At 41.1% G+C, this 19,829-nt stretch overlaps 1 protein-coding gene across 3 annotated transcripts; it reads left to right on the top strand.

Moving 5' to 3' along the window:
* Nucleotides 1–4,135: 4,135 nt before the first annotated feature.
* YTHDF1 (YTH N6-methyladenosine RNA binding protein F1) lies at nt 4,136–19,196 on the top strand (the record flags this gene model as incomplete). Of its 3 annotated transcripts, none has more annotated exons than XM_084217874.1 (5): nt 4,136–4,511; nt 4,900–4,924; nt 6,392–6,471; nt 11,058–11,834; nt 17,722–19,196. In XM_084217874.1, the coding sequence occupies exons 1-5, from the start codon at nt 4,485–4,487 to the stop codon at nt 17,746–17,748; spliced, it is 936 nt and encodes a 311-aa protein (XP_084074000.1). In that variant the 5' UTR covers nt 4,136–4,484. The 3 variants fall into 3 exon arrangements, with proteins under 3 accessions (XP_084074000.1, XP_084073999.1, XP_084073998.1); XM_084217873.1 differs by having other exon boundaries at nt 10,308–11,834; XM_084217872.1 differs by lacking the exon at nt 17,722–19,196 and having other exon boundaries at nt 10,308–11,882.
* Nucleotides 19,197–19,829: the final 633 nt, after the last annotated feature.

Here is a 19,829-nt window from a genome sequence, read left to right as displayed (position 1 = left end):
TCCCAGCCCACAGAACAGAACACAGTACATATGAAAAGGAAAATCTGCAAAGCACAGCAGATACTCAAAAAATCAGTAGAGGAACTGGCCTTAAAATCTAAAAAACTTCATGGTTTCAGTGTCCAGCCTATTATAAAAAATATTTCTGCTATTGAAGAGTGGGTTGAACACTGTTCACTTCTTTTTCAAAGGAAAGTGTTTGTAGAAAATAGCTTCTCTTTTATTTTTCTAAATGTCTTTTGGAGCTGAAAAATGTGAGTTTCTTTTTCAAGGATTATTTTTTCTCTTTATTCAGTTTACTAGCCCTTCTTGCCCTTGCCAGTTAACTCAATAATCAAGAGAAAAAAAAGAAAAAGAAATTAAGAGCAACCCCAAACCCCATCCATTATCTTTTGTCTTTTTTTTGTTTCCCATAACATTCTGAATATTTAAAAAAAATCTGTAAATTTCACTGCTGCTGCAAAATGAATGAACTATTTTCAGTTTTCAGCAGATCAACAACCCAGTGATCCAAAGAGCATGCAGAGTGCTTAGAGGCCTGAGCAGCAGCACAGGGATTGGGAATACAAATTAAAATTTGAGGAGGAAAACCGTAGGGCTAAGCACATTCCCACTGTGAGTATGGAAAATATAAATTATATTCCCTTGCTTTTTTCCTTCCTACGTAGCACCTGGTAGGTTTCCCCAAAGATGAATTGCACCTCTACCCCTCCCTCTGACTGACTTTGATTATTTCCCAATTCCTTCTGATTCTGACATGCAGGAGCCTCACATTTGGGCTCTATTCCTTTTACTTACTCCAAGGCAGGAGGTGTAGGAACAGAAGACCTGGAGCCTCATGTAAACTGAGTGGCATTGCAACTTCAAATTATTCACATATAAAACTAACAGCTCCTCAGAAGAGATTCTTATCCACTTGTGGCCACAGTTCTACCATTCAGCCATTAAATTACCTGTAAAGGAGGATTTGTCAGGCATTGTTGTGATTCTAATGGAGCTCATCCTACTTTATAATTGGCAGAAAATCAGCCATCAAGAATCACAGAACATCTGATTTTCCAATTAAATCCTGCTATAGTTTGGACAGTGTTTTTATTGCTGAGAATGTGCTTGGCTGCCTGAGTATTGCTTGGGCAACAGGAAGAAAGATCTATTCTTGAGCTATTCACACTACAATCATCTGCTTTTCTCCATGCAAATTGGCTTGGAATGAGTTTATTTTGTCCCTGTATCAGTAATCAATAGCAAGACTGAAAGACAAGGAAGAAAGACAACGGAGCAACCTGAAGTCACTGCAAAGAGCTGAAGGGAAAAATGCATAACAAAGTAAGCAAAGACAAACTGACCTTACAATTTCATGGAAACCCCAGACAGCAGCAAGAAGGAGTTGCCAAGGATGAAGATCAAGAGAGAGACAGGGGAGAATCCCTAAGCTCAGTCATTGCTCCACTGAGCTCCTTGCCACAGCTTTCCAAGGAATTTGTCTTTCAGGGAACAGCATGTGTGATGCTGGTGTCAGATGGGATCTGTTCACAGGCCACACTCTTTGCATATGATTTCCCTCCTCATGTTTTCACAAACAATGTGTCAGTGACATGAGAAACAGGAGAGGAGAACAGATACAATTTCTCTGTGTGTCTGGTTTAATTTTTCACCCTAAAATGATGGAAGTGAATGCTGGATCCTTGGTTTGGGAACATTCCACAGGGGTATAGGGGGCAGGAGGGAGATGATTCCATTATGGCAATAGTTGATTTTCTTCCATGTTCATAACATAGAGGGCTGCATAAAATTCCTGTAAAACCTATATTAAAAACAAATAATAAAAACACCAACAAAAATATGGTGCAGCTTACACATGAACTTTTCTGAGATTTCAGAGAGTGTTAGCAAAGGAAGAAAAAGATAAGTACAACTTTTTCTTAAACTAGAAGGACACATTTCATTCAACTAAGACAGAACCAAACCCCATGTTTCCCCTGGGTTACAATGTTACACTCCAAGAGTATCCTAAGTTATATAATACATATAAAAATATGAATATTGCCTTATCCATATCCTTCAACTGACTTTTCATCTTACTGGTTTTATTTCTAAAAGACTGTGCACTTCTTAATGGATAGACAAGATCATTCTTAGCATTACCAGGAAAAAAAATATCAGATTTTCCAAATGCAACAGAAAAAAAAAATATTCCCACGAAGACTTAGATGTGCACATGCATATACATATGTGACATGCTGCCTTTGGGTCTAACCTAACAGGTACAGCCTAAGAGCCCCCTGTGCATTGGGATGCTGAAGCAGAGAGCTCTAACATTCTGCCCACATGCTCTCCTGGCAAGGATGATTCACAGTCACATCGTTTCTATATCGAGATGTGAACATACACAATCACATGGACTTCGGAGCAGTGCCCATCACCCAGGCACCCAGCCTTTCCCTCTCCTGCTGCACACATGTTCCTCTCTCCAGCCACGCTGATCACTTCTTTTGTCCTGTTTCTTGAAGTTCTGGTCTTTGGACAGACTTTCCAGCTCGCTCAGGGAGTGCCCACAGCAGGGATTTACTGACTTGCTCCATAATTACACTAAAGGCAAACAGAATTGGAACAGGCCAGCTTGGGCAGGGCTTGGAGCAATCTGGTCTAGTGGGAGCTGCCCCTGCCCACAGCAGGGATTGGAACAAGATGATCTCTGAGGTGTCTTCCAACCCAAACCAGTCTGGGATTCTAGGAAAATACCAATTATTACCTGCTACCCAAGTCAAACCCAAAGCATTTTCATAAAGCACCACTCATTCTTCCTTATCTCTGGATGTCTGATCAGAAAGAGGACAAAAGTGGACTTTTTGTTTCAGATATTTTATTAGAATGGTAGGTACAAACTCAAACTAACAGTTTTCAAACATGTGAACACACAGAAGACTCTGGTTTTAACGGCATCTAAAGGAAACCATGATTGTGCTGTTTAGTGTATTCCACAAAGACCAGAATATGCCATTTTTAGTCCCAAAATTAAGCATGGAGATGTTACAAGACTTTGTAACTAGTGGGACTTAGACCTTGAGCTGTTGAAATCAACATAAACTGGGCTAAGGGGTCCAAATTCACCCAGGTTCTATAAAACAGCTGGAAGAGAAGGAAAAAAAATTAATCTGATAAAAACCCATGTTGAGGGTGGCTGCTGCCAGTGGTCAGACTGGCTATATGAGGGAAAGTTGGTCTCCCAAAGCTCTCGGGTGAACCAGAACAGACTCCTCAGGACAGGGATCATGGCACCAACCCTGACGGAGCTTAAGGAGATTTGGACACATGGTGGGATGGCTGGAGGTGTCCTGTGCCAGCACAGGAGTTGGGCTTTGATGATCCTCGATAGTCTTAAGCTCCACCTGGGGAAGTTTAGGCTGGGTATCAGGAGGAATTCCTTCACAGGAAGAGTGAGTAGACACTGGAATGGGTGGCCCCAGGGAGGCGTGGAGTGGCCTGGCACTCAGTGCCCTGATGTAGCTGACCAGGCGTGCTGGGGATAAGCTGGACTTGAGGGTCTCAGAGCTCTTTTCCAAGCTAAGTCATTCGGTGATCCTGGGTCCCTTCCAGCTCGGGAAGCTCACTGATTCTGTCATAGAGATCCTGTGAACCTGCACAGCCGAGCCTGTGGGCAAAGATTCCTCGCAAAGACTGAGGGATGAACGGAATCAGAGGATATTCTCAGTTGGGAGAGACCCACAAGGATCACCGAGTCCAACGCTGGGCCTGCACAGGACACCCACGAACCCCTCCATGTGCCATTATCCACACATATCCCGAGCAACCAGGCTCGGCGCTGCGACATCCCTGGGGAGCCCGTTCTAGTGCCCGACCACCCTCTGGGCAAAGAACCCTTTCCTCCCGCGGAAGTCACGCACAGCGATGAGCCGTGCCCTCAGCCTGCCGTTCCCCAGGCCGGGCAGCCCGAGCGCCCTGCGGCGGGGCGGAGCCGTGTCCGCCATGCACCCACTCCCTCCCCTCAGCCCCCTCAGCCGCCGCGCACGCGCACGAGGCGCCACCGCCCCGCGCGCCTTTCCCCTGTCCCCGCCCCGTGCGCTCCCGGCGCGCCCCGCGCGCGCTCGCCGCTGACGTCACCGCAGCCCGGCGCCCGCCGCCATTGGAGTCGGCGGCCGCCGCTGCCCCGCTCGCTGCGGCCCCAGGCCCGGCCCGCGGGCATGTGAGAGAGCGGGCCGGTACCGGCACCGCCAGCGCCACGGCCGAGCCGCGACCACCGCCGTCTGCACCGCCGTCCCCTGAGGAGGCGCCCCGAAGAGGTGCCAGGCGGCCCCTTTTCCTCCCCCTCGGCCCCGGCCCCTTCCCCGCCCGGCCGCCGCCTGAGGGGAGAGGAGGCGCCGCCGCCGCCCCTCCGCCAGGCCCCGGAGCTCCGCGCCGCGCCGAGCGGCCCTGCCTCGTCCCCCGGCGCTCTCTGCTGAACCACGGGGCCCTGTGCATGAATTATGTCTGCCACAAGCGTTGACCCTCAGGTAAGTGAGTGGCGAGGCGGCCCGTGGGCGGGGGGATTCCCGGGCCTGCGGCTGCAGGCCCCGCGAGGCTTTTCTTCTCCCCCTCGGCTGCTTTAGACCTCCATCGTTCTCCTTAAGTTCCCCCGTGGGCACAGCACGTTCCCGCCTCCTCCCCGGAGCCGGGGCCATTTCTCAGGAAGGCCGGTGCTGAGTGATACGTGGAACACGCTGCTCCAGCCCCGGTCCAAACAAACCTTGAGATGCTGCTGGCCATTTTTAGAAGTTTCTTCCCCGTCCTCAGAAGCTGTGGGGTTTGCAATGCCTATGACTATATAAGCAGTTTTTTTAAATTAACTTTTTTATTTCCTTTTTTTTTTTTTTCCCGTAATCACGTGCTGTGGCTTCCCAGAGACCGAAAGGACAGGATAATAAAGGTGAGAAATCATGCTGTGATCTGGTCGCCTAAATTGTTATTGTAAGAGATCAGTTACACAGGTACCTGTAGGTGAGCAGAAATGCATCGCTGTTAGTCTGCATGGAAAACATCTGGGAATGAGAGATGTGTGCTTTCTTTCAAAAATAACATCGACTGCCATTCATCCGAGCTTGCCTGCATCCCACTTAATGCTGCTGGATTTGCAGTGGGAAGAACTCTGTGTTCGTACTAAATAATTCTCCCTGTTTAAGATGAAGCAGGTTGCTATGTGAAATTACAAGGATATCCCTGTACAATTTATGTATTTTTGCCTACTTTTGCATGCTCTCTTAATGCAGCTGTGTTGCTGTTCTGCTGTTGGCTGAGATATTTACTTCAGCGTATAAACTTAATAATTTTGGGAACTTAAAAGATGGTTAACTTCTGATGAGATAATAGGCATTTTTATAACTCTTCTGCTCCAACTGAAATTAAACTTAGTAATAAGTCATCTAAAAAATATCTTAATTAATGTGATTGCTGACAAGCATGTAACTCTTAAGACTTAGAAAGTAATAATATCCAACTCATAAATTCATTTTAATACATCTTAACCTGCCTTGAAAATCCAGCTCCTTCTAGTTAAAGAAACACATCTCCCTTTGTTTGTAAACACTATTTTACCCCTACTCCCCTTGATAAACTTTGCAGAAATACTCTGCTGAATTCCCAGACTTGCTTGCTAAACACTTTATTTGGTGTAGTGTTATATTTAGTTCAGCTGTTCTATGAAATAGGTAAATACAGCAACTACCACACCGTGTATTTGACCTTTTTTTTCAAATTTAATGCAAACAGGAAATTATTTGAAGGGACCTAATAGCTGTTTTGGGTTTGTATGTCATTCAGTAATGGGTTTCAAATGCTTATCAGACATTCTTTTATGCTGAAGTAGGACTTTATGGCAGATATCTTTTTTTTTTACAGATGAGAATGTTGAAACTTAAGTTTTCCTGAAAATATTAGGATCCCAAAGCTCTTAGCAGTGTTCATTTCATAATTAAATGTAACCTCACCTCATCTTATTTTAGCCAGCTTAAGCAGTGAATAACACACGCTGGGAGAACTGTGAGTTTGTGTGTTCTAATTATGGGCCAGAACAATAGATGTTGTTTCCCAATCTTTTTTCACAAAATTGTTCTCAATAATGATTTTTCGTTGGGAGTTAATTCACATGAGTTGTTTACTCACCCTCAGCTGTAGAGTTTTTAATTACTAATTTTTTTAATTTACTCAAACTTTGTTTTATAAGCAGTAATATAAAGAGAAACTATCTGGAGGGTGGGAAATGTCATCCCTCGGTCTTTTTATGAGTCTTTCTGGTTTGCAGAAGAAATGTGGCTTTTCCTAAAGAAGCATAGGGTGGAACATCACTCCTGCAATGCTGCTGCTGCTGTTATAATGTGCTGTAACCCTTTTTTTGTAGTACAAAATGGTTCGTTACATCAGAAGGACACAGTTCATGACAACGATTTTGAACCTTACCTTTCCGGGCAGTCAAATCAGGTTAGTGTATTTTTAACTTAGTTTTTTTTTCCTTAGGCATGCTGTTGGCACTCCATTCATAGGATTGTGTGGAGGGAGCAAATGCCTTAAATAGAAATGGAAAAAGAAATGACAGCATATTGTGTTACTTGGTGATACAACCAGCATTTGTGTTCCCAAAGCTAATATTACTCTGCATCTCCAGATGGCCACAAGTGAAAATGAAGTTGATGTTCCAAGGAGCTGGAGCTGATTACTCCTCCCCTTGCAGGTTGTTGGTGTGGCTGGACTGGGACAACCTGATCTTTGATAGGCTAGTTGCTTGTAGGAGTCTAAAAATTCTGCTTTTGGGCTCTCCTGATTTCTATTATTTATATAATCACAGAAATAAATGTAGTTGAGATTTGGGTTGGATCCTCTCTAGATACTTTGTAGAGTTGTCCCATTTTTTACACTTCAGCAAATGTTGTTCTTTTTTGTCCTCTGTTATATTTTAATAATTAAAGATGTGTTACTTAAGAGTAAGTAACTATATTGTAAACTCTAGTTAAAATGTACATTAAATCAACATCCATGACTAAAATACCATTTTATTTGAAAGTATTTTCTGAAGTAATTTTTGACTTCACATTTAAATCTTTAAAGGGAACAAAATGTTTACAAACCAGAGAAGCAAAAAGTTTTCATGCACATGTATTAAACACCATATCAGAGAGAAACATTTACCAGAGGTGAAATATGGAATGGCAAAGTGTTACATTTTAAAAAGCAAATTTATAATTCAGCTTGAAACTGTCAGATGCCAGTGTGAATATTGATGACATCACTGAGCTTGCTTGCAGCATAGACATGTTCTCCAGACCTAAAATAATTTAATGGGAGGCATTCCTTCTTTTGGAGTTAATGTGCTGTGGAAGGTTGAGAAGCCTTTGTGGGGAAAAAAGGAAGCAAAATTTTAATTTTTAATGCAGAATTAATTATAAAAGAAATTGAGGTTTTAACCTCCCTCTGATTTTTTTAAAATTGTGCTTCATCACATTTGTATGTGATTTTTAATGACTTAAAACCAAACTGTGAAATATACTGAATGTTGACAGAAAAAATATACCCATCTATTATAGTTTTATTCTGGGAATTTTGTCTTTGCTGTCAACAAGCCAAATTATTAGGATTAAATAGAAAAATTGCTATGGCTGTTAGAATTTCCATAATTATAATAAAAGTTTTCTTTATGAAAGTGTAGCTCCATTGACCAATTTATTTATGCTGCAGTGAAAAATTGGCATGGCACAAGAAGTAATTGTGTAGGTCCTCTTACAATTTTAAGTGGAAAGTGACAGTAGCATTAATTAGGACTGTGAGATTTTGTACTGGAGGCAACCGTGTTGGTGAACAAAGCCTTATTATCCAGTTAGCCAGTCAGATTTATTCAGCCCTTGAAAGTTACTGTAAAGTACAGATGACTTAAAAAAAAGATTTGAAGCCAACTCGATATTTAAAATAAACTTCAGAAATCAAAGCCCTAGCTGACAGAATAATATATTTAACATCAAAAGTCAAGTGTAGGTGAGTAATATGGTTTTAAAAGTACTTTTAAGAGCAAAGAGAACTGAGTCAAGTAGACTTCATATACAAATTTACACTCAGAAAGAAAAGCATCCTCCTGCAAAGTCAGTGAGAACCAAGAGATTATTCCTATGGAACAGGGAATCACCAGAAGGGAGTGTATTCTGGGGGATAGGAGATTTTTTCCTAATTACCAGAATGGTTGGGTTGGTTTTGTTTGGGGATTTTTAATAAAAAATAGACAGAAGGGTGCAGAAAGGTCAAGGATAAGTTTATTGAAATAAATGTTCTGCTGTTCAAGGGAAGAACTTCTGTCAGGGTTTCTTTTACGCACTGGCATAAAGGCAGTCAAAATAGATTAAATGTCTGGTAAGGATGGCTGCTGAAACTTTCCCTGAATCTTGTTAGAATCCTTGTGGAGACTTTACAGGCTGTGTGAAGAGATGACAGCTGCAAGAATCGTCTAAAATCCTTTAGCCTAAATATTTCTGAGATAAAACACTTGCTTGTCTCTAGGCTTACTCTTTTTGGTCTTAAAATCTAAACTTATAGAATTTATGAACTTAAGTATCTCAGAGAACTACTTCTGTCTCCTCCCTTTCATCTGTATTTGTTTTTATTTTTTTTTCTTAAATTAACTCTTTAAAATATAACACTCAGCAGTGTCAAAGTCTATCAGAAAAATGGGTTTTTATGCTAAATACTGATTACTTTAGCTTGAGAGGCTCAGAAAACTCAGTGTATTTTAGAGGTTCATCTCAGAGGAAGGTGATTTCTGTACCTCTTGTTAGTGATAGAATTTGTGTAAATAAAGGCAGCTTGAACAGTGGTAGAGATCATTTCTTTTGAATCAATGACATTTGATTTAGGCTGTTTCAGTCTCTGAAGTGTTTGCAGTACTGTATGGAAGTCTTGGAGGCATATTGTGGTATCATTCTGTGTATGAAACATAAAGCTGTTGAATTACTCTGGCTTTGAGGTGTCATGGAAAAGAGGTCATTGAAAAATGAGCAGTAAAAATGATTCTGTATCAGTTGGATATTAGGCTTATCTTCAGCAAGGAGGGGATTTTACTTTTTTTCTTTTTAAGAAAGCTGAGAAATAATCACATTTTTGGAAAAATGGCTGAAGTTCTGGTGCAGTTTTCCTGATTTTGCAGATAGATTTTTCTTTTCAAGTTTGAAATCTAGCAGTTTGAAAGAAGAGTTCCTCTTCTTAAAATAGTCTTTATGAGTAAGGAAAGGCGAGCTACTGTTTGACTCATTAGCAGGAGATGTTGACCTTCCCACCCCCTCTCTGGTAATTACGGTTGGAGTGTCACTTTGGAAGGTCTCCAGTATAAGTGCTTCAAGTTGATTTAAAGAGGAATAAAACCCACTTTAGAACATCCTGGCTTTGTTCTTTTGCATTGCTGAATGTAAGAATCATATGGAATGCTTCAAAATCAGGTGCCAGCAAAGTGTTAGTGAGAGGAAAATCTTCTCAGCTTGGTCTAAGACTTAACAGTTGAAGGAGAGGAAATTTCAGAGGGGGTCTGTTGGTTTATAAATGTTTGGTCTCTTATTTCATGAGTGGGAGAGATGTCCTGTTTGAAAGGACAGTCAGGAACACTCCCGCACAGTTGTAACTTTACTACTGAGGGAGGAAAAGACTTATGCTTACAGGCTGGAAAGGGTCTTTCTCCAAGAGTTTGAATGGCCTGTGTCATGTGCCATCTGGGCATGGATTGTCTCTGGTGCACCAGGCCCTTTAATGGCAGCTTGTATCTCTTACCTCTGGCAAACTTGGCATATGTGTCAGAAGTAGCCTGTGTTTCTTCTACTGCTTGAGGTGTGGGTTTTTTGTTGGAGACTATTGGCCCCTCAAAACAACTCCATAATGAGGATTGTAACAGTATGTTATATGTATTGTCATATTAAAGTGATTAGTCTAAAGCTTCTTCCATGTAGCAGTCTAGAAATGCTAAATCTCCTTAGTTCTGTGAGCTACAAAATATAGTTAGATATGTTCCTTGCAATAATTTGGGGTGCTGGCTACTAAATAACCTTAGTAGTGTGAGATTACATGGTTTCAACATCTCAAGTACTAACCTCAGTGTGAGCCCCTAGTCCTCTGGGTATTATGAATGCCCAGATACTTCATTTTAGCCCTGAATCCTTCTTGGAATGTGAACTAAGATCTGTCATTAGAAATTACATTACTTTGTCTCTTGTGTTCTTTTCTGTTTGGTGTTGTGGCTATTTATAAATGAAGGGTTTATTTATCTGGTGACTGTTTTTTCTCTTTAACAGAACAGTAGCTATCCATCAATGACTGATCCTTATCTGTCCAGTTATTATCCACCATCTATTGGGTTCCCCTATTCTCTCAGTGAAGCACCATGGTCTACAGGAGGAGATCCTCCTATCCCTTATCTCACCACCTATGGACAGCTCAGTAATGGGGATCATCATTTTATGCACGATGCCGTTTTTGGACAGCCTGGGGGTCTGGGAAATAATATCTATCAACACCGCTTTAACTTTTTCCCTGAAAATCCTGCCTTCTCAGCTTGGGGAACAAGCGGATCCCAAGGACAGCAGACACAAAGCTCAGCATATGGGAGCAGTTACAGCTACCCACCCAGTTCTCTGGGGGGTACCATTGTGGATGGACAAACAGGATTTCATAATGATACATTAAATAAAGCTCCTGGAATGAACAGTATTGAACAGGGAATGGTTGGACTTAAGATTGGTGGAGATGTTACAACTTCTGCAGTGAAAACAGTAGGTTCTGTTGTTAACAGTGCCGGGATGACAGGCGCCCTCTCTGGGAATGGTGGATCTAATGTAAACTTGCCAGTATCTAAACCAACCTCTTGGGCTGCTATTGCCAGCAAGCCTGCAAAACCACAGCCTAAAATGAAAACAAAAACTGGACCTGTAATTGGAGGAGCGTTGCCTCCTCCCCCTATAAAGCATAATATGGACATAGGTACTTGGGACAATAAGGGTCCTGTGGCAAAAGTTCCTGCCCCCCAACAGATACCTTCTCCTCAGTCTGTTCCACAGCCACAGCAACCAATTGTTCAGCCTGTTCCAGCTCAGCCTCCTCCATTGACTCAGCCACAGTATCAGACCCCTCAGCAGCCACCCCAAAACCGCTGGGTAGCTCCTCGCAACAGAAATGCAGCTTTTGGCCAAAGTGGAGGAACTGGGAATGACACCAACTCAGCTGGCAGCACCCAGCCCAACCCCGTTCCGAGCGGTGAGTCCCATCCTGTCCTTGAAAAACTGAAAGCTGCTCACAGCTATAACCCTAAAGATTTCGAATGGAACCTTAAAAATGGACGTGTGTTCATAATAAAGAGCTATTCCGAGGATGATATTCATCGTTCCATTAAATATTCTATTTGGTGTAGTACGGAACATGGCAACAAACGCCTGGACAGCGCTTTTCGCTCCATGAATAGCAAGGGCCCGGTGTACTTGCTGTTCAGTGTCAATGGCAGTGGACACTTCTGTGGAGTAGCGGAGATGAAATCACCTGTGGACTATGGCACCAGTGCAGGTGTCTGGTCTCAGGACAAGTGGAAGGGGAAATTTGATGTCAAGTGGATCTTTGTGAAGGATGTGCCCAACAACCAACTGAGACACATCAGGCTGGAGAACAATGACAACAAACCCGTTACAAACTCCCGTGATACACAGGAGGTGCCCTTAGAAAAAGCAAAACAAGTGCTTAAAATTATTGCTACTTACAAGCACACGACCTCCATCTTTGATGACTTTTCTCATTATGAAAAGCGCCAGGAAGAGGAGGAGGTGGTGCGGAAGGTAAACTTATTAAAAAATTTATTTTATACACAGATATGGGGAAAATGAAATGTGGAGGCTGCTATGGTGGAAAAATGTAAGTAGGAATTCAAAATGTTTTTAATACATCTCAACTTAATGGTTTCTTGTGTGTTTAACAACACAAATCTGATGCATATTTCTTTGTGAAAGTTTCACAAGTCACTGCATTTCAAGGCAGAAAGCTAAGCAGTAATGTGGGTAAAGGACTTTATGTCCAGTTTATTGGAGTTTGATTTATTTTTTTATCTTAAAATGGTTAATAGAAAATAGTTTCTGTTTCAGAATTGGGTTCTGCCAGTGATTGTCACTTAAGTTTTTTGCCTTAAATATGAGGTGTTTAAACACTGTTTGACTGGAACTGGGCTATCAAAATTGATACCTGTACTGGTATTTGAAATTTGTACATCACCTTTAAGAATAAGAAACCTGATTTTGTTTATTCAGTTTATCTCTCTGGAAAAGAACGAGTTGCATAAAATTGCTGGAATAGTGCTAGAAAGAGTGCATTTATGCTGCTGAAGTCACGTGTATTATTTGGATAAATAAAGGTTTTCAGTTCCCAGGTTTAATCTGTCTACTAATTCTTGAAGTTTTGAGTGAAGATGTAGTGAGAGAAGTCTGGGCAGTAACTGGGAGAGTGTAGTAAAACTTTCCATACACTTTCATGGCTCTAAGTCTGCCACAAGGGATCTCTGTCCCTCTCCACCCCACTACCTCAGTTTCAAGAATGCCTTTCTCTAATTAGGCAGTCTAGAAGTAATGACCTGACAAAATAATAGGTGTCAGGATGTGTAGTTGCTACTGAAGTAACACTTAAGTTTGCTTGGTGTTGATAGTGTTTCCTAGACATTTTTTGTATAGCGTTGCAAATACAGCATTTGTTTGACAGGCCGGTTTAGTTTAGGATAGCTCACACTTGTTTTAAGATGTTTTTAAAGCAAGGACTTAACGCATGTTCCTGCAGCTTAAATTTTAAAATTGCCATTTTAAATTGTATATAAAATTACTTTAAACAGTCTTCATAGATTGTACCCTTAAATTATGTGGGAAAAGGAGTTCAGTGCCTTTAAAACTTTGTGGCTGAACTTTTCCTGGCCATGATAGATGTGCATAGCTGACCTCAGCACAGCAGGGAAGGACAGCTTATAATTGCAAGTTTTTCTTGTGTACTCCCTGAGGGGTTCCACGAGGTAAAACCTAAAGGGCTTTACTTGAGCACTTCATTCCTTCAGGAGTTAATTAGCAATTCAATATTTAATGTGGCCTGTATCATGGAGAGGTGTTCCCTTATGCAGGAGAGAGTCCTGACAAAGTGAGGCAGCCTGGGTTCCTCTGCCCAGTGTTTGTGGTGTAGTGGGGTGTGATTGGTTTGGGTTTTTAATTCTGATCCCTGTGCTCTGCTGCCAAGGCTAGAGGGGAGAGCTGTGGGTGTTTAAGAAGTGAGAGCACAGGGAAAGTGATAACAGATCTACTCCTGCACAGATAAATCCCTGGCCTCAGCAGGATCCCAATGGTGGCACAAACAGCAGAGTTCCTGTGCTTTGTAGGATCTCAAAGGGCTGGTGTTTGACTGTTGAGCTGATCTCGTTTTGGGTTGATTTAATAAACACATCTAATTCCCACTATCTGCAAAAATATTCTTACCCAGGTCATTGCTTTATTTATAACAGGATCAGTTTTTCAAAATAATGCATTTTCCTTCCTCATTTAAAACAGAGGCTATGGCTTGTATTACACATTCACAAAATAAACTATGTAGTCTAATTTAATATTTCTTAGATTCCTCTGAATAGCATAGAAAATGGGACACCAAAGTACACCAAGGAAGGTAATAGTGCTAGAGAGCTAAAGCAGAGCAGCAGTGAAGGAATGAAAAATAAGATGCTGCTTGTCTGGTTGCACTCTATAAAACTTGATTGGAAAGTCACTTTTTTTTCCCCTTCATTGATAAAATGAATTTTAGAAGTCCAGCTGATTACTAGAAGAGTTTGGTTTTTTACAGCACGTGCACTTACCTAAAGTTTTTACTGTTAAGAAGTTTGTGCTGTTGAAGTTCAAACATTCCTGTTAATGAAGTTAGTCTTCCTATGGCAATAATTTTTGAAGAATCTTACTGCCAGTTAAAGTATCTTACAACATAATTGACATTTTCAGATAGTTGTTGGTATATGTGCCCTCTTAATTGGTTTTCAGATTGCTGGGTTTAACTCATTATACTCTTGTTTAGCTGTAAAATCATTGAAATTTTGTGCTTCCATTTCACTGCTGTTGTGATTACAAAGGGGCACAATTCTTAAAAAGCTGTAAATGGAGAGCTTAAATGATACAATTTCATTTATACACAAATATTTAGTAGAGAATAATAATGTAATCTGTGCAGGGCAAGCCACTGGCATTTCAGCTCTTTAGATGGTTCCAGTTTGTTAACCAGCATTTCCATGGCTGCTGTGTGCAGAGCCAGCTCCAGCTTGTGTTGCTGAGTTTAAGTGATGTAGGAGCCTCAGTGTCAGTGCCAAATCATCCAGTGAGGCTTTGGCAGGTACAATGCTGGATGAAATTCTTCCAAGTGCCAAAGACTGATCACTTTGCAGCATTGCTGAAAGAAGGTATTCCTCTGGAATTGAGAGAGGATTTGGTCATGCTGGGTTATAAGTCCAGCTTTTGATTTGCCACACTGAAATACTTAACCAGAAACTGGGAGGGGATTGGGGTCTGGGATGAAATAGCAGAACAGTGAGTGGCATGAATTCTCACCTGACCCTCACAGCCTTTTTCAGTCAGTTCCAGAGCTATTTCTGTCATCAAAGCCCATGCTCTGAAAACTGTAAAACAGTTGTGATGTGTAAGAGAGCTTCTTTAAAAAAAAATAGAGTATAATGTGGCATTAATTAGTATTTCCTAAAAGCATGCCATCAGAGCCTTAACAAAGTTGTCTTCCAAAGTTTAAAAGCTTGTGAAGACAAACTTGTTGCACATCTTGGTACTTTACAGGTGACAGATGAGCTGTCAGCAGCTCAGGCTCCCAGATCTGCCCCAAAGCAGATGGTCCCAGTAGCTGTACTGGGCTGCTGTGCTGTCACCTCTGATTCAGGCAAGGCACTCAGCTCTACACCTTGGTATTTTGTTGGCAGAGCTGCAGTCTCAGAAAGCTCCTGAATCACCAAGATTACCAGTTCTGCTTTAGGTGATTAAATACTGAAAAGTGTTGGCTGGTGTGTGTTGGTACTTGGAAATACTCATTTTCTCCTAGAACTGGGTGATTCCTTTCAGTATGAGCTTCCTGTGAACACAGTCACAGAACTTAAAATGATGGAATATTGTCCTTCCTCCAAAGCTCTAGTTAAAAAACATATTTTAAGATTAATACCGTGTTCCTGAGATAAAGAAAACATTTCTATTTTTGTGTCTGAAGATGAATGCTTTGATCCCACTGACTTTAACCAAGTTTAGTAGGAAAGTTGAAGCTACTTTAGCCTGAGGTGAAGAGAAAAGAAGTTTGACAGGGATGAGTGTCTCCAAAGTGGAAATCTCTGCAAGTTTTGTGGAAACCTATTTTCCCTGTGTCTGAAGACCACAGAGATTAGTGTCCTGAAGGAGAAGTGTGCAGCTGGAGCTCTCCTGTGAGATATCAAGAATATTCCACTGGAGAAGAGAAGCTGAAGGCTCCGGATCTTCAGAACCAAAATGAGCACAGCCTTGTTAGCTGCTTACAAAACTGTTTGTTCTTGCTTGCAGTAGTGCTAAATAGCAGTAAGGAAGAGAATTTGAGAGTTAGAGCTTCTAAAAAGCAGCCATGCTCGAGAGCACGAAGAATTGTTACGTCAGTTTATGTGGTTTCAGACATTTTTAAAGAGGAAGACTCAGATTAGCCCCCAAGAGAGAAAGCAAAAAGCAAGGTAGGAGGAACTGCTTGGGAACTTGCTCAGTAAAGAGCACTTTTTACTGAATTAAAGAGTCTGAGCTGAGTTTCTGAATGCCATGAGCACTTCAGGTGGAGGTCTCAGGTGCTAGCCTGCCTCTTTTTATGTGGGGCTAGTCCTTGAGAATGGAAGGCTTCCATTTCTAAAGAAAGTGGAATTAGGGAGGTCAGTGGATGACTACACAGAAAACTAAAAATAAGTTCAATAAGTTACATGAGTGGCAATGGGAAAGAGTGGACTCATGAACATGGTAGGGCTGTAAAGGGGGTGTACCACCTTGGAAATGGAAGTTGGAAATAGGATGAAACAATTACTCTTTTTGGAAGCCTGAAAATGGAGTTGATATGATTTAGTTCTAGATACTTTGTAACCACCTTTTGTTTCAAATGTCAGGCAGACATATGCTCTTTTTATTAAGAACAACATGTAATGTTCTGATACTCTGCCATTAGGAAATGGCTTTTGATGATAATTCATCATAGTTGAGAGTTAAAAGACAGGAGGAATAGATTTTTATAATAAATTCTACCACTTTACACAGCTTGTTTTGTTGATTTGGTGAAACAACTTTGCTATCTCTTACTTCTGTCCTAAATTATATATTAATAATTCATTCTGGACTTTGTTGACTTAATTTTATTATGAAAAAATATTAACATGCTGCCTGGAGGCAGAAATCAGTATATTCAGATTTTTAAAATCTCTTCTGATTTTTATGCTGTGACCAGCTGAAGCAGCAAAGGCAGTCTGTTACATTTACAATGGTTGGTATATTAGCAAGTAAGCTTTACATCACAACTGAAACAATTCTGAGGTTAACTTTATACAGAATGAGTCCACAAAGCAAAATATGAAGGTATTAGTTCGGGAGTTGGCTGGTGGTGGTGCTTAGGCTAGTTCACAATTTCCTTTGGAGTAGGATTTGGTGCCATGTTGATGTGTTTAAGTACAGAATTGAGTCTTTCCATGCCAGTTCTGCGCTGTAAGCAGCAAAAGTGGGAAGGCTGAGTCCTTTCTGTTCAGTGCGCAGTGCTGCCCTAGCTGGAGGATGCACAGGACTAAGGCACAGCAGCCTGGTTCTGTCCTGCTGGCCTCGCACATTCTGCACTTGTAGGGCTCCTGGAACCCTGAGTGAAGAAGTGCCCTGTTCTGCTGGGCACTGCTCAGGTGTCTCTGGAGCCCTGTGCTGCTGGGAGGGCACAGGGTCACTGATGTGGAGCTCACTGCAGGCAGCCCCCAGCTGTATCCCTTAGGTGACCTTTACTGGCTTCAGTATTTGTGATTAGGAGAAACTTGGGGAAAAGGCTCAAAGACCCTCCCAGCACCACTTTGGGACACCCTTGGGTTGGTCAGCCCAGCTGTGCTGGCTTTTATCAGACTATGTAGAAGCACAAAACTTTCCTTCTACCTGATATTGTTTCTATCTCTTACCCCCAGGTATTTCCCAGTGCTTCCCAGAGTAGTTGAACCAATAGGAAGAATTAGGGACAGAATTTCCCGACAGCTCAAATCCCTGCTTTTACTGAATGTGACTAAACTCCAAAGTCATTTGAGTGCTTCAAAATTAGACCAGTTCTGTGGAGTTCACTAATCTGCCATCTGCTTTCTGCTCGTGTATTGGTTGTGCTACTACTGCAGTAGCTAAAATAATTCAGAAAGTAGAATATTGCAGATCCTGGTTCTCCTTAGAAGTGTTGATATTTCATACCTTTCTCTGTCTGACCTTGAAGTGACTGCAGGTATTCATCCAGATGTTCCACCTGAGACTGCACTCGAAAACATTAAATTATCAAGTCCTTGGGTTTGTTGGGTATGAACAGTATATTTATAAAATGTAGCAGCATTGTTTTAAGTGTGTAATTATCTGGGATCACATTAATTCTGTTAAACTACTAAAAACTCTGCTTGTTCCTTTGACTAAAATCTTAACTTTTTTCTCTTTGCAGGAACGTCAGAATCGAAACAAACAATAAGAATAAACATAAACAGTTTGATATATATACTAGAACTGATATTAGATTCGACCATGAGAAACAAAATTAAGTATAACTGGTGCTGTATCCTGGCATCAGGACAAACTAAAGCTTTCAGTTCCAATATGTCTTCTCGTGCAGGGGAAATTAAGTTGTTACATCTTTAAGTACATTGTAGTTTATTTTTGCCCAAGTGGATCTGCATTAATTTGTATCTTTTTTCTATGTAAAATTCTGTAGAAATCATTAATAAAGGTGTGTCTGTTTTTATTTTTTTAAGTTGGTAAACAGTTATATTAACCTAATGTGGACCTATACATGAGCATACTAAAGTGTCAGTGCTTCCCAAAGACTTTATTTTGGCACGAATTATGTTCCTAGCCAGATATAGAGATTATGGAGAATACATGACAAATCTTCCTTTTTCCTCCTCCCAATCCCTTTTTCTTCATGGCAAAAATAAGTAACCATGCATTGATTATTCTTTTTTGTCATTTAAAAAAAAAACCTCGTAAGATACTGCACTTCAGAATTTTAAAATTAAAAAAACCCTAAATTTCTGATCACTTTGTGCAGCTGCTCTGCCTCTTTATTTATCTGTACAATTACTCTTTTAAAAAACTGCTGATGCGCCATGTTGGTTTTTTCTGTCTAGTAGAAAATCAAATTGTCAGTGGAATTGTTTCTCTGGAAAATATTTCCCTTTCACATTCTGTTAAGCAGTGCTTCAGTGTGCATCTGTTATTCCATATCCTGCTGAGGGTGAGCAAGACGCTTTCTCTCAGCCATAATTCTGCTTTACGGTTTTTGTAGCTTAATTAAATAATAATGTGATGCTATCGACATTGCAGGGGTTTTAAACAATGTGTTTAAACCTGTTTCAGCTTTCAGGTGTTATTAGTTAATTGCAGATCATTTTTAATCCTTCCCTTCATTACTCTCTCCCAACCCCCCCAAATCCTAATGCCATTTAAAGTTTTTATACCAATAATGCTGAGCTTTAACGTAGGAACTAATAGTACGGATAATATGATGGATTATGCCTCAGATATTTGAAATTGACAGTGTGTTTGTCTAATTTTTTTTTCTGTTGGATGAGTAAAAAAACCTGTTTTAAGAAATTGAATTTGCTGTCATGTTTTTGTGGAGTGAGGGGACCGTCGGAGAACCTGTCACCAACTGGAGTTCCAGTTAAGCATGGAAATGGTGCTCATGTCCGCTGCTCTAGCACACTGAATCTGCACGTGTTTATTGTAGAGGATCTTTTACTATATTAGAAAGCAAGTATCTTCTGAATACTATTTACTCCAAAAGGACCTCCAATTTAAATAAAGTTTAATCTGTATCATTTAGACTTGTATTTAGAACGTATAACTCTGTCTCTGGACTGTTACTGCCTGTAAGGAGTAATGGACAGCATCAGATTAACTTTTTCCTCTAGGAGAATACAAGCCTTAATAAACAATACATATTTAGCAAGCTTGATGTCATTTTCATTTTTTCCCTACATTCAGTTGTCTTCCTCTGTTCCAATCACACTTTATGCTGATTCCTCAATTAAATCTAACTTGAGAAGTGGTTTGATTGAGTAACTCAGATGTTTGCTCTCAGCACACCTGAACGGTTTCACAGGACTCTACAGTGCACATGTAAGCAGCTTTGACTGTTCCCATTCCTCAGAGGACCTGCATCCATGTGCAGTGGCTGTCACTTGTGCTTCCCTTTCCCGTGGTACAGTGGAGAAGCGGAGGAGAGGACTGGAAGCTGTGCTGTATCCTTGAGGAGGCAGCAGCACGGCCTGGGGTCACCAGGGTGAGAAAAGAACTTCCCAAACCCACTAATGCTCTGACCAGTTTTGTTCCCAGCATTTGGCTGTATTTCCCAGGTCTTAACTGCAGTAATTTACTTTGGTATCTTTTTTTAACTGACTTTTTGAAGCAATAGTGCATTTTATAAAGGTGTTGCCATCCAGTAAAGGCACCTGCTGTTAGTTTCAGTTGTTACATCAGAACATTTCCACTGGTGATTCTAGAGCCAGAAAAAACTGCTGTGTCTGGACCCTCAAGAGAAAAATTAGTTAC

This window comes from Fringilla coelebs (assembly GCF_963513975.1).
Source record: "Fringilla coelebs genome assembly, chromosome: 18".
Taxonomy (NCBI): Eukaryota; Metazoa; Chordata; class Aves; order Passeriformes; family Fringillidae; genus Fringilla; species Fringilla coelebs.
The sequence above is the reverse complement of the archived record's forward strand: the minus strand, read 5'-3'. Positions and strand labels throughout refer to the sequence as shown.